The sequence below is a fragment of the Salvelinus namaycush genome, chromosome 10 (assembly GCF_016432855.1).
Source record: "Salvelinus namaycush isolate Seneca chromosome 10, SaNama_1.0, whole genome shotgun sequence".
Lineage (NCBI taxonomy): Eukaryota > Metazoa > Chordata > Actinopteri > Salmoniformes > Salmonidae > Salvelinus > Salvelinus namaycush.
In genome coordinates this window covers 43,337,800-43,351,890 of record NC_052316.1, presented here as the reverse complement: position 1 = coordinate 43,351,890, position 14,091 = coordinate 43,337,800, and the positions used below count along the sequence as shown (strand labels likewise).

The window sequence follows — 14,091 nt, the reverse complement described above, 5'->3', positions numbered from 1 at the left end:
CATCTGTCAGGTGGGCACTGACCCAACCTGATCCTCCATTCATCCATTCCTTTACACATCTGACCAACACAATGTGGTCATGCTGCTGTCGTAGTAGTTTATGTGGACGAGGTCAATCGTTCACTCACCGTACACCTGCAGCCTGTGAGAGAGCTCTGAGGTTCCGGCCACGTTGACTGCTATACATCGGTACAGCCCGGCGTCGGACAGCTGAGTACGGTCGATCTCCAGCAGCTGACCGCGCTTCAGGATGGTCACCCCGGCTGCGCTGGTTAGAGGTCGACCGTCCTTGTACCAGGTAATGGCTGATCGCATCGACACAGATAAGAAAAGACAGGTAAGACTGTGTCCAGATGCTCATAAAATGTATCCTATTTCTTCATTCTTTAAGTTAAGCTTATCTGGCTTCTCTCAGCGTGAAAGAAATATGATGGATACTGTATGGAATTTCCAGTCTAGTAATATTAAAGACCTATTCAGTTCTTCTCAGATACGAGATGAAAAGGAAGGATGAAAGTAAGTCCACTGTTTTCACAGTATTTAGACACAGCTAGCCTCTATCAGTTGTTCTCCATCCAGTTTTCTTTACAGCCATACAGTATTGAATAAAGTATAACATATTGCCATAAAGTACTGAATAAAGTATAAAATATTGCCATAATGTATTGAATCTAAAAGCTTTATTGGTTCTCAACAGGCTGCTCTTATTGATCCATAAACTAGACTACAGATCACCATGCCAACATAGCCAGTCTGCCAAGGGGGCATAGATGCAGGTGAAAAAAATTCTCTGTAGTAAAATGTCTTCCTTATAAGCTTGCAATTGCTTAAAACAGCTTGCTCGTGAAAATATTCCTGTGATATTAGATCTTTAGAGAAACACCTGCTGTTTTGAAAATAAAAAAACCTGAATATGCACATTGGTATGTGGTTTTATATTGTTGTAAGTAATATAACTTAGTAGAAGTCAAGGGTTAGGGCTGGAGAGATCTTACCAGGAACTGGACTCCCTGTGGCCTTGCACTCCAGCTGGATGGGGTAGCCTGCTATGATGGTCTCATTGAAGGTCTCTCCAGAAGAAGGGACGCTTGGAGGCTCTGTAGAATGGCACAATATGGTTTAGTAGCAGACACAGCAGACACAGAGAGAGTGTGGGAGAGGGAGACAGAAGAGTGAAAGAGAGAGGGAGAGAGTGAACAAGAAAGAGATGAGTGGGAGAGACACTGAGCAAGAGGAATAGGAAGAGGTGAAGAAGGATGGAAAAGGAGAGGTAGACAGACAGGAAGAGAAACCTAGTGAGAGTTTGGGGAGTTTTGGGTCTGCTGTTACCATGGACACTGAGGCGGATGTGTTGCTGGGTCTCTCCTGCTGCGTTCGTTGCCACACATGTATATCTCCCAGCATCCTCTATTCTGGCCTCCGTGATATGCAGTGTCCTACCGGCCGACTCCAACTATGGAAACACGGAAACATACACATGAACTACATCTGACCAACTGGAAGAATAACAATAACGTCTAGAGTATTACTGTAACTGGGACTTAGAATAACAATAACGTCTAGAGTAGTACTGTAACTGGGACTTAGAATAACAATAACGGCTAGAGTAGTACTGTAACTGGGACTTAGAATAACAATAACGGCTAGAGTATTACTGTAACTGGGACTTAGAATAACAATAACGTCTAGAGTAGTACTGTAACTGGGACTTAGAATAACAATAACGTCTAGAGTATTACTGTAACTGGGACTTAGAATAACAATAACGGCTAGAGTAGTACTGTAACTGGGACTTAGAATAACAATAACGGCTAGAGTATTACTGTAACTGGGACTTAGAATAACAATAACGTCTAGAGTAGTACTGTAACTGGGACTTAGAATAACAATAACGTCTAGAGTATTACTGTAACTGGGACTTAGAATAACAATAACGGCTAGAGTATTACTGTAACTGGGACTTAGAATAACAATAACGGCTAGAGTATTACTGTAACTGGGACTTAGAATAACAATAACGTCTAGAGTATTACTGTAACTGGGACTTAGAATAACAATAACGTCTAGAGTATTACTGTAACTGGGACTTAGAATAACAATAACGTCTAGAGTATTACTGTAACTGGGACTTAGAATAACAATAACGGCTAGAGTATTACTGTAACTGGGACTTAGAATAACAATAACGTCTAGAGTATTACTGTAACTGGGACTTAGAATAACAATAACGTCTAGAGTATTACTGTAACTGGGACTTAGAATAACAATAACGTCTAGAGTATTACTGTAACTGGGACTTAGAATAACAATAACGGCTAGAGTATTACTGTAACTGGGACTTAGAATAACAATAACGTCTAGAGTATTACTGTAACTGGGACTTAGAATAACAATAACGTCTAGAGTATTACTGTAACTGGGACTTAGAATAACAATAACGTCTAGAGTATTACTGTAACTGGGACTTAGAATAACAATAACGTCTAGAGTATTACTGTAACTGGGACTTAGAATAACAATAACGTCTAGAGTATTACTGTAACTGGGACTTAGAATAACAATAACGGCTAGAGTATTACTGTAACTGGGACTTAGAATAACAATAACGTCTAGAGTATTACTGTAACTGGGACTTAGAATAACAATAACGGCTAGAGTATTACTGTAACTGGGACTTAGAATAACAATAACGTCTAGAGTAGTACTGTAACTGGGACTTAGAATAACAATAACGTCTAGAGTATTACTGTAACTGGGACTTAGAATAACAATAACGTCTAGAGTAGTACTGTAACTGGGACTTAGAATAACAATAACGTCTAGAGTATTACTGTAACTGGGACTTAGAATAACAATAACGGCTAGAGTATTACTGTAACTGGGACTTAGAATAACAATAACGTCTAGAGTATTACTGTAACTGGGACTTAGAATAACAATAACGTCTAGAGTATTACTGTAACTGGGACTTAGAATAACAATAACGTCTAGAGTATTACTGTAACTGGGACTTAGAATAACAATAACGGCTAGAGTATTACTGTAACTGGGACTTAGAATAACAATAACGTCTAGAGTATTACTGTAACTGGGACTTAGAATAACAATAACGTCTAGAGTATTACTGTAACTGGGACTTAGAATTATAATAAACCTGAACAAAGAGGGGAGCTAGAACTATAGTATCAGAGATGGCCAAATGGGGAGGTAGAATTATAGAGTCATGTCCTGTACCTTCAGGTACTCCTGGGCGGTGTCCACAGGGCGGCCATCTTTGAGCCAGGTGATGCTGGGGAGAGGGGTGCCACTGGGAACACACTGGAGGCTGATGGGCTTGTGGAGGACCACGGACCTCTCAGAGGGACCGGTGGAGCGGATCGATGGAGGGACTGGAGTGAAAGAGAGGGAGATGAAAAGAGAGAGGGGATAGGTCGAAGATACGAGAGAGAGGAAAGGGGAGAAAAGAGTGGAAGAAAGAAAACATAGTAGATTACAGACAAATGGAGAGGATATTGGGGAGGCAAAGAGAAAAACAGATTCCACATAGGAAAATACCAGAGTTATAGGAAAATACCAGAATTATAGTAAAATACATACCAGAATTCAATATTATCAAAGAGCATGAATTTGCATGAAAAAACTATAACATTTTCAGCCCAGGTCTTCCATTTAGAGCAAAAGATAAACATCACACCATGAAATGAACGACATAGCAACATACAGCAATCTACACACAATACCCCATCATGACAAAGCGAAAACATGTTTTTAGAAATGTTTGCATATTTATTAAAAATAAAAAACAGAAATAACTTATTTATATAAGTATTCAGAACCTTTGCTATGAGACTTGAAAGTGAGCTCAGGTGCATCCTGTTTCCATTGATCATCCTTGAGATGTTTCTACAACTTGATTGGAGTCCACCTGTGGTAAATTCAATTGATTGGACATGATTTGGAAAGGCACACACCTGTCTATATAAGGTCCCACAGTTGACAGCGCATGTCAGAGCAAAAACCAAGCCATGAGGTCGAAGGAATTGTCCGTAGAGCTCCAGGACTTTTGTGTCAAGCCACAGATCTGGGGAAGGGTACCAAAAAAATGCCTGCAGCATTGAAGGTCCCCAAGAACACAGTGGCCACCATCACTCTTAAATGGAAGAAGTTTGGAAGACTCTTCCTAGTGCTGGACGCTCAGCCAAATTGAGCAATCATGGTAGAAGGGTCTTGGTCAGGAAGGTGATCAAGAACCCGTTGGTCTCTCTGACAGAACTCTGGAGTTCCTCTGTGGAGATGGGAGAACCTTCCAGAAGGACAACCATCTCTGCAGCACTCCACCAATCAGGCCTTTATGGTAGAGTGACCAGACAGAAGCCACCCCTCAGTAAAAGGCACATGACAGCCCGCTATGAGTTTGCCAAAAGGCACCTAAGGACTCTCAGACCATGAGAAACAAGATTCTCTGGCCTGATGAAACCAAGACTGAACTCTTTGGCCTGAATGCCAAGCGTCACGTCTGTAGGAAACCTGACTGGGAGATTAGTCAGGATCAAGGCAAAGATGAACAGAGCAAAGTACAGAGAGATCCTTGATGAAAACCTGCTCCAGAGCGCTCAGGACCTCAGACATGGACAAATGTTCACCTTCCAACAGGACAACACCACTAAGCACACAGCCAAGACGAAGTCCAGAAAGCACAAAAAATTGTCAGAGACTCCAGTCACCCAGTCATAGACTGTTCTCTCTGCAACCGCACGGCAAGTGGTACCGGAGCGCCAAGTCTTGGACCAAAAGGCTCCTAAACGGCTTCTACTCCCAAGCCATAAGACTGCTGAACAATTAATCAAATGGCCACCGGACTATTTACATTGGTAAATATTTTCTTAACTCTTCTTGAACTGCACTGTTGGTTAAGGGCTTGTAAGTAAGCATTTCACAGTAAGGTCTACACTTGTATTCGGCGCATGTGACAAATAAGGTTTGATTTGATTAAATTTGAAAAAACACAGTGGCCCAGCTAGAGCCCAGACTTGAACCCGATCAAACATCTCTGGAGAGACCTGAAAATAGCTGTGCAGCGACGCTCCCCATCCAACCTGACAAAGCTTGAGAGGATCTGCAGAGAAGAATGGGAGAAACTCTCCAAATACAGGTGTGCCAAGCTTGTCATACCCAGGAAAACTCGAAGCTGTAATCGGTGCCAAAGGTGCTTCAACAAAGTACTGAGTAAAGGGTCTGAATACTTATGTAAATGTGACATTTCAGTTTTTTCTTTGTCATTATGGGGTATTGTGTGTAGATTGATGTAGGGGAAAAAATATATTTAATACATTTTAGAATAAGGCTGTAACGTAACAAAATGTGGAAAAAGTCAAGGGGTCTGAATATTTTCCGAATGCACTGTATACTAATGGTAAATCACAGAAAGTATGAGTTTCTAGAACCACAGCAGTATGTATACCATGGACGGCCACATTGAAGTCCCTCTTATGGTCTCCGGCCTCGTTGCTTGCCACACACTGGAAGCGTGCCGTGTCTGAGACCTGGGGCCGAGAGATGACCAGCCGACGGCCATTAGCCGTGACCCTCACCCCCTCACCCTGCCTGACCGGCTGACCGTCCTTAAACCACCTATAGAACAGAGAGAGAGACAGAGCCCATTAAAGTGTGTGTCTGTCTATGTGTGTGTTTGTGTGTGTGCGTGCGTGCGTGCGTGCATGCGTGTGTGTCTGTGTCTTCATGCATGTCTAAGTGTGTGTGTATGGGTCTTACGTGAAGATGGGTGAAGGTGTTCCCGTGGCACGACACTCTAGCTCCAGGAGGTTGTTGATGATGACCGTGGTGTCTGTGACCTCGTCCCCTCCCTCCACCACAGGGGGAACTGTGATTGGACAGACAGAGGGTTCTAAACACACCCATAACATACAGAAGAAGTCCGAGAAAGATTGACCTGTTGCTAACACCAACTCAAAAAACTACTTTTTTCATGAAGGATTTCGAGCAAGTAAAGCTCTGTAATTTAATGCTTGTGCAAACGCTTGACGAAGAGAAACATAGAGAAATTGATTTAGAACTTGATATTAATTACGTCTAGACTATACTGTTCGACAGGAGAGAGACTCTCTCTGTTCCTCCCTCTTAGTCTATCTGCACGTTGTAGATCACCTCAACGTTTTACAGTTGATCCACTCTATCTTTTTCATGTCACCTCATCCACTACATGTACATAAACTCAGCAAAAAAAGAAACGTCACTTTTTCAGGACCCTGTCTTTCAAAGATAATTTGTAAAAATCCAAATTACTACACAGATCTTCATTGTAAAGGGTTTAAACACTGTTTCCCATGCTTGTTCAATGGACCATAAACAATTAATGAACATGCACCAGCTTACAGACGGTAGGTAACAGTTATGAAAACTTAGGACACTAAAGAGGCCTTACTACTGACTCTGAAAAACACCAAAAGACAGATGACCAGGGTCCCTGCTCATCTGCGTGAACGTGCCTTAGGCATGCTGCAAGGAGGCATGTGGACTACAGATGTGGCCAGGGCAATAAATTGCTATGTCCGTACTGTGAGACGCCTAAGACAGCGCTACAGCGATACAGGACGGACACCTGATCGTCCTTGCAGTGGCAGACCACGTGTAACAACACCTGCACAGGATCAGTACAACCAAACATCACACCTGCGGGACAGGTACAGGATGGCAACAACAACTGCCAGAGTTACACCAGGAATGCACAATCCCTCTATCAATGCTCAGACTGTCCACAATAGGCTGAGAGAGGCTGGAGTGAGATTTGTGGGCAGAACTGAAAAAGCTTGTGCGAGCAAGGAGGCCTACAAACCTGACTCAGTTACACCAGCTCTGTCAGGAGGAATGGGCCAAAATTCACCCAACTTATTGTGGGAAGCTTGTGGAAGGCTACCCAACATGTTTGACTCAAGTTAAACAATTTAAAAGCAATGCTACCAAATACTAATTGAGTGTATGTAAACTTCTGACCCACTGGGAATGTGATGAAAGAAATAAAAGATGAAATAAATCATTCTCTACTATTATTCTGACATTTCACATTCTTAAAATAAAGTGGTGATCCTAACTGACCTAAGACAGGGAATTTTTACTTGGATTAAATGTCAGGAATTGTGAAAAAACTGAGTTTAAATGTATTTGGCTAAGGTGTATGCAAACTTCCGACTTCAACTGTACCTAGGACACTGACATCATAGTTGATCTCCTTCTCCCCGGCAACGCTGGTTGCCACGCAGACATAGCGGCCGGCGTCGGACACAGAAGCAGAGAGGATCTCGATTTTCCGGCCTTGCTCCAGAATGTTGATGCTCTCCCCATTCCGGACAGGTACGCCGTCCTTCAACCATGTCAGGGTGGGTGGAGGGTGCCCCCCTGCCTCACACTCCAGGGTAAGGGGCTTAGTGAGTACCACCTTTCTCTCTGTAACGGTGTCCTGCCCCCCCTCGATGGAAGGAGGAACTGAGGGAGAGAGGTTAGGATTAGGTAAACGGTAAACGGTAAACATCCAACTCTTTGAGGTAGAGATAGAGTAGTTATGGTAAAGTGAGCTAGAGTACTTACGGTAAAGTGAGGTAGAGTTAGGGTACTTACAGTAAAGTGAGGTAGAGTTAGAGTACTTATGGTAAAGTGAGGTAGAGTTAGAGTACTTACGGTAAAGTGAGGTAGAGTTAGAGTACTTACGGTAAAGTGAGCTAGAGTACTTACGGTAAAGTGAGGTAGAGTTAGGGTTCTTACGGTAAAGTGAGGAAGAGTTAGGGTTCTTACGGTAAAGTGAGGAAGAGTTAGGGTTCTTACGGTAAAGTGAGGAAGAGTTAGGGTTCTTACGGTAAAGTGAGACAGAGTTAGGGTACTTACGGTAAAGTGAGGTTGAGTTAGGGTTCTTACAGTAAAGTGAGGAAGAGTTAGGGTTCTTACGGTAAAGTGAGGTAGAGTTAGAGTACTTATGGTAAAGTGAGCTAGAGTACTTACGTTAAAGTGAGGAAGAGTTAGGGTTCTTACGGTAAAGTGAGGAAGAGTTAGGGTTCTTACGGTAAAGTGAGGAAGAGTTAGGGTACTTACGGTAAAGTGAGGAAGAGTTAGGGTTCTTACGGTAAAGTGAGGAAGAGTTAGGGTTCTTACGGTAAAGTGAGGAAGAGTTAGGGTTCTTACGGTAAAGTGAGGAAGAGTTAGGGTACTTACGGTAAAGTGAGGAAGAGTTAGGGTTCTTACGGTAAAGTGAGGAAGAGTTAGGGTTCTTACGGTGAAGTGAGGAAGAGTTAGGGTTCTTACGGTAAAGTGAGGAAGAGTTAAGGTACTTTTGGTAAAGTGAGGTAGAGTTAGGGTACTTACGGTAAAGTGAGATAGAGTTGGTGTACTTGCGGTGAAGTGAGGTTAAGTTAGGGAACTTACGTTGAGGTAGAGTTAGGGTACTTACGGTAAAGTGAGGAAGAGTTAGGGTTCTTAAGGTAAAGTGAGGAAGCGTTAGGGTTCTTATGGTAAAGTGAGGTAGAGTTAGGGTTCTTACGGTAAAGTGAGGAAGAGTTAGGGTTCTTACGCTAAAGTGAGGAAGAGTTAGGGTTCTTACCTTAAAGTGAGGAAGAGTTAGGGTTCTTATGGTAAAGTGAGGAAGAGTTAGGGTTCTTACGGTAAAGTGAGGAAGAGTTAAGGTACTTTTGGTAAAGTGAGGTAGAGTTAGGGTACTTACGGTAAAGTGAGGAAGAGTTAGGGTACTTACGGTAAAGTGAGGAAGAGTTAGGGTTCTTATGGTAAAGTGAGGAAGAGTTAGGGTTCTTACGGTAAAGTGAGGAAGAGTTAGGGTTCTTACGGTAAAGTGAGGAAGAGTTAAGGTACTTTTGGTAAAGTGAGGTAGAGTTAGGGTACTTACGGTAAAGTGAGGTAGAGTTAGGGTACTTACGGTAAAGTGAGGTAGAGTTAGGGTTCTTACGGTGAAGTGAGGTTAAGTTGGGGAACTTACCGTAAAGTGAGGTAGAGTTAGGGAATGTACAGTAAAGTGAGGCAGAGTGAGGTCTTAAGGTAAACGTCGAGCTCTTTGAGGTAGAGTTAGAGTACTTACGGTAAAGTGAGGAAGAGTTAGGGTACTTACGGTAAACGTCCAGCTCAAAGTTCTTCTCTGCAGTGCCCGCCACACTGGTGACCCTGCAGCTGAACTGACCAGTGTCAGACGCCTGGGCGCGTGGGATCCGCAGGAAGTGACCTCGGTCCACGTACTGCGCCTGGTGGCTGGACAGGATGGCATCTCCGTTACGGTACCAGGTGATGGCGGGGAGCGGAACGCCGCGCGCCTCACACTCCAGCGTTACTACGGTATCCAGGAGGGCGGTGACCTCTGAGGTCACGTTACCACCCTTTATAGTGGGAGGGACTAAGGTGAGGGTGAGAGGGGATGAGAGATATGTAAATCAGAATACACACCCCATGCAAACACTCTTTAAACATTAAACATTAACAGCACACTGAGACACACATACGCATTTACGCACAGGCTTTGATCCACACCCACCGTAGACACTGAGATTGAAGTCTTTGGTCTGTTTGCCCGCCGCGTTGGTGACACTACACTGGTAGCGTGCCTGGTCTCCGAGACGAGCACTCTTTATTTTCAATGTCTGGCCCTTGTTGCTGACCTCTATGTTGGGGTCACCTAGGAACACCAGTCTGGGAGAGAGAGGGGAGACACACTCCATGGGATTAGAATCACATCCAGTTGAATTGTTCATATTAGTCTATACACAACTGGTGGAAGAGGGAACTCACTTCCTGTCTTTGTACCACTGGATTGTGGGAAAGGGAGTTCCTTTGACCTTACAGTCCAGACTGATCTCCTGGTTGAGCACTGCCGACACATCCCTGGGGGAGCCGGTCCCTACGATGGTGGGGGGGACTAAAGGCAGGGAACAAGGGTAAGAGTGGAGATATGAATGAGATCAAGGAGTCAAAGGAGACTAAATAATTTTTCTTTGTGAAAATGATTATATCATTGTACAATACAGTGAAAAGTCCAGCTTTAATATGAGTAAGCCAACAGAATCCTGCCTTTTCTCCAACCAACCAATCAGCCTCCCCACCGCCCGTCAGTGCTGCCTCCACTCACCCAGCCCGTCAGTCCTGCCTCCACTCACCCAGCCAGTCAGTGCTGCCTCCATTCACCCAGCCTGTCAGTGCTGCCTCCACTCACCCAGCCCGTCAGTCCTGCCTCCACTCACCCAGCCAGTCAGTGCTGCCTCCATTCACCCAGCCAGTCAGTGCTGCCTCCACTCACCCAGCCAGTCAGTGCTGCCTCCACTCACCCAGCCAGTCAGTGCTGCCTCCATTCACCCAGCCAGTCAGTGCTGCCTCCATTCACCCAGCCAGTTAGTGCTGCCTCCATTCACCCAGCCCGTCAGTGCTGCCTCCATTCACCCAGCCCGTCAGTGCTGCCTCCATTCACCCAGCCCGTCAGTGCTGCCTCCATTCACCCAGCCAGTCAGTGCTGCCTCCATTCACGCAGCCAGTCAGTGCTGCCTCCACTCACCCAGCACTTCCAGGAGGAAGTCCTTCTCTGTACTTCCTGCGATGTTGATGGCCTTGCAGCTATAACTTCCTGCGTCTGCCATGTCGGCCTTCAATAGCCTCAGGGTCTTCCCCCGCTGCAAGATCTGAACACTGCTACTGGGAACCACCTACACACACATGCACACGCACAAATTGAGAAATCGTTAAGAGATTCACATATTGAATAAATATATATATATATATATATATATATATATATATATATGTATGTATGTACTCCTATCAGTGGAGGCTGGTCAGGGGAGGACGGTTCATAAGCTAATGGAATGGTATCAAACACATGGAAACCATGTGTTTGATGTGTTTCGATACCATTCCATTAATTCCTTTCCAGCCGTTACTATGTACCCATCCTCCTCAATATAGGTTCCACCAGCCGCCTGTGACTCACATACTGTATGTACTCATTTAAAATTCATTGTTAATTGAACTGCTTTTGAACTGACAGCAGACAGACAACAGAACTATACTTTAGGTTTTACTTTATTACTGAATTAACATGTAAATGATGATTTTCCCACCTGCAGGACATGCGCTCTGTTGGAGAAGAAAGAACACGGTGGCAGCCAAATAACAACACTTAGCCTGCAGGAATATATTCCATTACAGTGTACAGTTTAGGCTTATGCTCCCATATGAATATATCATCATTATTATTGTGTTATCTATGAGCCTGCTGCTTCTAAAACATCATTAGATACTGTATTTCCTCGTTGCTGTTTTTATTCCACACACAGACACACAGACGCACACACGGCCCGACACACAAACCATTCATGATGCTACATGTGACGCTACTCTGGACCTCGTACAGGCCCAGTACTCTGGACCTCGTAAGGTAAGATTTGAATACCCCTGCTCTAAGTAATGGATGTATTTAATGATTAAAGGTCTGTTATCATATTCACAATATTTAGTAGTGCAAAACAATCCAAGACTAAAAGGCAGATTTATTAGTAGTCAATAATCTATTCAAGAGACACTCTATTATGTATCAAATGAATGTGGATGACTTATGTTTTATCCTAACACCCATCTCACAGCAGCTGTGGAATATGAGTTCACCTACAGGAACGCCATCCTTGTACCAGGTGATGACGGGAACGGGACTTCCTATGACATCACACACCAGGTTGGTGGGCTGGTTCAGAACCACCGACACGTTGCCCGGCGCCCCGTTGTCACGGAGATCTGGGGGCACTGCATGGAGGGCATAGAACAAAGGTCAGGTCTGCTATGCTATACTTCAACAGTGCTACTAGTAGCGTAGTGGAGGGTAAAGATCGTTACTTTACTCACCGCAGACAGCGACCAGCGGTTACCCTATTGTTTTTACCTGAATACTAACACGACATACTATTTCCATATTATTTTAGCAGTAATACCACATGACAAAGTATTACCATAGCATTTTAGCAGTACGACCACATGACAAAGTAGTAATATAGTTATTTAAAAGTACTACCACATGACATAGTATGAATATAGTACTTTAAAAGTACTACCACATGACATCGTATTAATGTAGTACTTTAAAAGTAATACCACATGGCATAGTATTAATATAGTACTTTAGCAGTAATACCACATTACATAGTATTAATATAGTACTTTAGCAGTAATATCACATGGCATAGTATTACTATACTATTTTAGCAGTACTACCACATTACATAGTATTAATATAGTACTTTAGCAATAATACCAAATGACATAGTATTAATATAGTACGTTAGCAGTAATAGCACATTATATAGTATTAAGACACTGTGAGACACTGTAAGACACTGTGTTACCATATGACAAAGTGCTACCATAAACTACCATATAATTCAGTTCTACTATTATTATGATTCAGTTCTACTATTGATTCAGTACCACTACTACTACAGTAGTATTGTAGTATTCTACGCTAGGCTAGCTCACCGTTGACTTTGAGCTGGTACTTCTTCTGGGTGGTGCCAGCCTCGTTGGCGGCAGTGCAGACATACTCTCCGTTGTCCAGCTGAGACACCGATGCCAGGATGAGAAGGGTTCCATCCTCCATGATGGTCAGACCGGGCTCGTTCCCTGTCAGCTCCTGACCATTACGCAACCACTTTATCACGGGGGTAGGAGTGCCTGAGGGGGAAAAAAGGGAGAGAAAGAAAAGTGGTAAGATAAGTGAGCAAACATGGGCAAATTATATTTAGATAGTTTTTTTGTATATCCTGTAGACAACATCAATCAATAAAATGCATTTATAGCACCCTTTTTACATCAGCTGATGTCAAAAAGTGCTTATACAGAAACCCAGCCTAAAACACCAAACAGCAAGCAATGCAGTTGTAGAAGAACAACATCAAGTCTATTGTATAAGGACGACTGAAGGGGAACCTTACTGGTTGACAGATGACACATTTTGTTTAATGGATGCTATTGTGATTAGATGACTGTATAAAGCAGAGTTGGTTATCACCTTTGGCTGGGCAGGGGAAGGCGATGCGCTGGTTGGCTACTCTCTCCTGGTGGGGGCTGTTGAAGGGGGGCTCCAGGACATCAACCACGGGGGGAACTGAGGAGGGAGGTGACGGGGAAGGGGACACACCACATTAATGATAAGAACAACTGTGCATGGGCATATCCTTAACCTTTCAGTTTAGGTTTAGGATAAACAATATCTTAATCCTAAACCTAACTATGTTTGAAAAGAGTTTGGACGCAGCATTGCCAATCCATGTTGGGTTAAATACGGAAGACACATTTCGGTTGAATGCATTCAATTGTGCCTCTGACTAGGTGTCACCTTTCCCTTTAACTGTTATTCTAAAGAATCTCCGGTGTGGCTTATAGGGGACTCAGTGACTCACCTTGCACCTGCAGCTGTACGTTGGCCTGGTCTCTTCCAGCGATGCTGGTGGCCAGGCAGGTGTAAGTCCCTTGATCACCCAGCCCCACCTGGCCTAAGGTCAGAGAGCCATCGGGGGAGGTCCTGTACTGTGTCCCGTCCACCACCAGGGCGGCGCCATCCTTCAGCCAGGCCAAGAAGGGCTGTGGAAACCCCCGTGCAACGCAGGGAAGATCCACAGGATGCCCCACCTGCACCTTCAACACCCTCGGGCCAGCTTGGATACTGGGGGGCACTGGAGAGGAGAGGAGAGGAGAGGAGAGGAGAGGAGAGGAGAGGAGAGGAGAGGAGAGGAGAGGAGAGGAGAGGAGAGGAGAGGAGAGGAGAGGAGAGGAGAGGAGACAGGCAATCAGAGGAAACAGTCAGTCAGTGGAGAGAGAGAGAGAGTGAGACAGACAGGAGAGAAGACAGGCAGTCAGTGGAGAGAGACAGACGGGAGAGAAGACAGGCAGTCAGTGGAGAGAGTGATAGGAGAGAAGACAGGCAGTCAGTGGAGAGAGACAGACGGGAGAGAAGACAGGCAGTCAGTGGAGAGAGACAGACGGGAGAGAAGACAGGCAGTCAGGGAGAGAGACAGACGGGAGAGAAGACAGGCAGTCAGTGGCGAAAGA

At 44.3% G+C, this 14,091-nt stretch overlaps 1 protein-coding gene across 1 annotated transcript in view; it reads right to left on the bottom strand.

Moving 5' to 3' along the window:
• The window catches only part of hmcn1 (hemicentin 1), a 214,294-nt gene that overhangs the window by 58,602 nt on the left and 141,601 nt on the right, over positions 1–14,091 (bottom strand). Inside the window, exons 23-37 of the mRNA XM_039001765.1 lie at positions 13,443–13,715; positions 13,052–13,147; positions 12,520–12,714; positions 11,663–11,793; positions 10,553–10,700; positions 9,796–9,922; positions 9,542–9,696; positions 9,125–9,403; positions 7,219–7,500; positions 5,773–5,881; positions 5,462–5,631; positions 3,235–3,389; positions 1,330–1,453; positions 996–1,097; positions 129–305 (exon numbers count right to left, since the gene is read on the bottom strand). Coding sequence (XP_038857693.1) covers positions 129–305; positions 996–1,097; positions 1,330–1,453; positions 3,235–3,389; positions 5,462–5,631; positions 5,773–5,881; positions 7,219–7,500; positions 9,125–9,403; positions 9,542–9,696; positions 9,796–9,922; positions 10,553–10,700; positions 11,663–11,793; positions 12,520–12,714; positions 13,052–13,147; positions 13,443–13,715 — 2,523 coding nt within the window. The remainder of the gene's footprint in view (positions 1–128; positions 306–995; positions 1,098–1,329; positions 1,454–3,234; positions 3,390–5,461; positions 5,632–5,772; positions 5,882–7,218; positions 7,501–9,124; positions 9,404–9,541; positions 9,697–9,795; positions 9,923–10,552; positions 10,701–11,662; positions 11,794–12,519; positions 12,715–13,051; positions 13,148–13,442; positions 13,716–14,091) is intronic.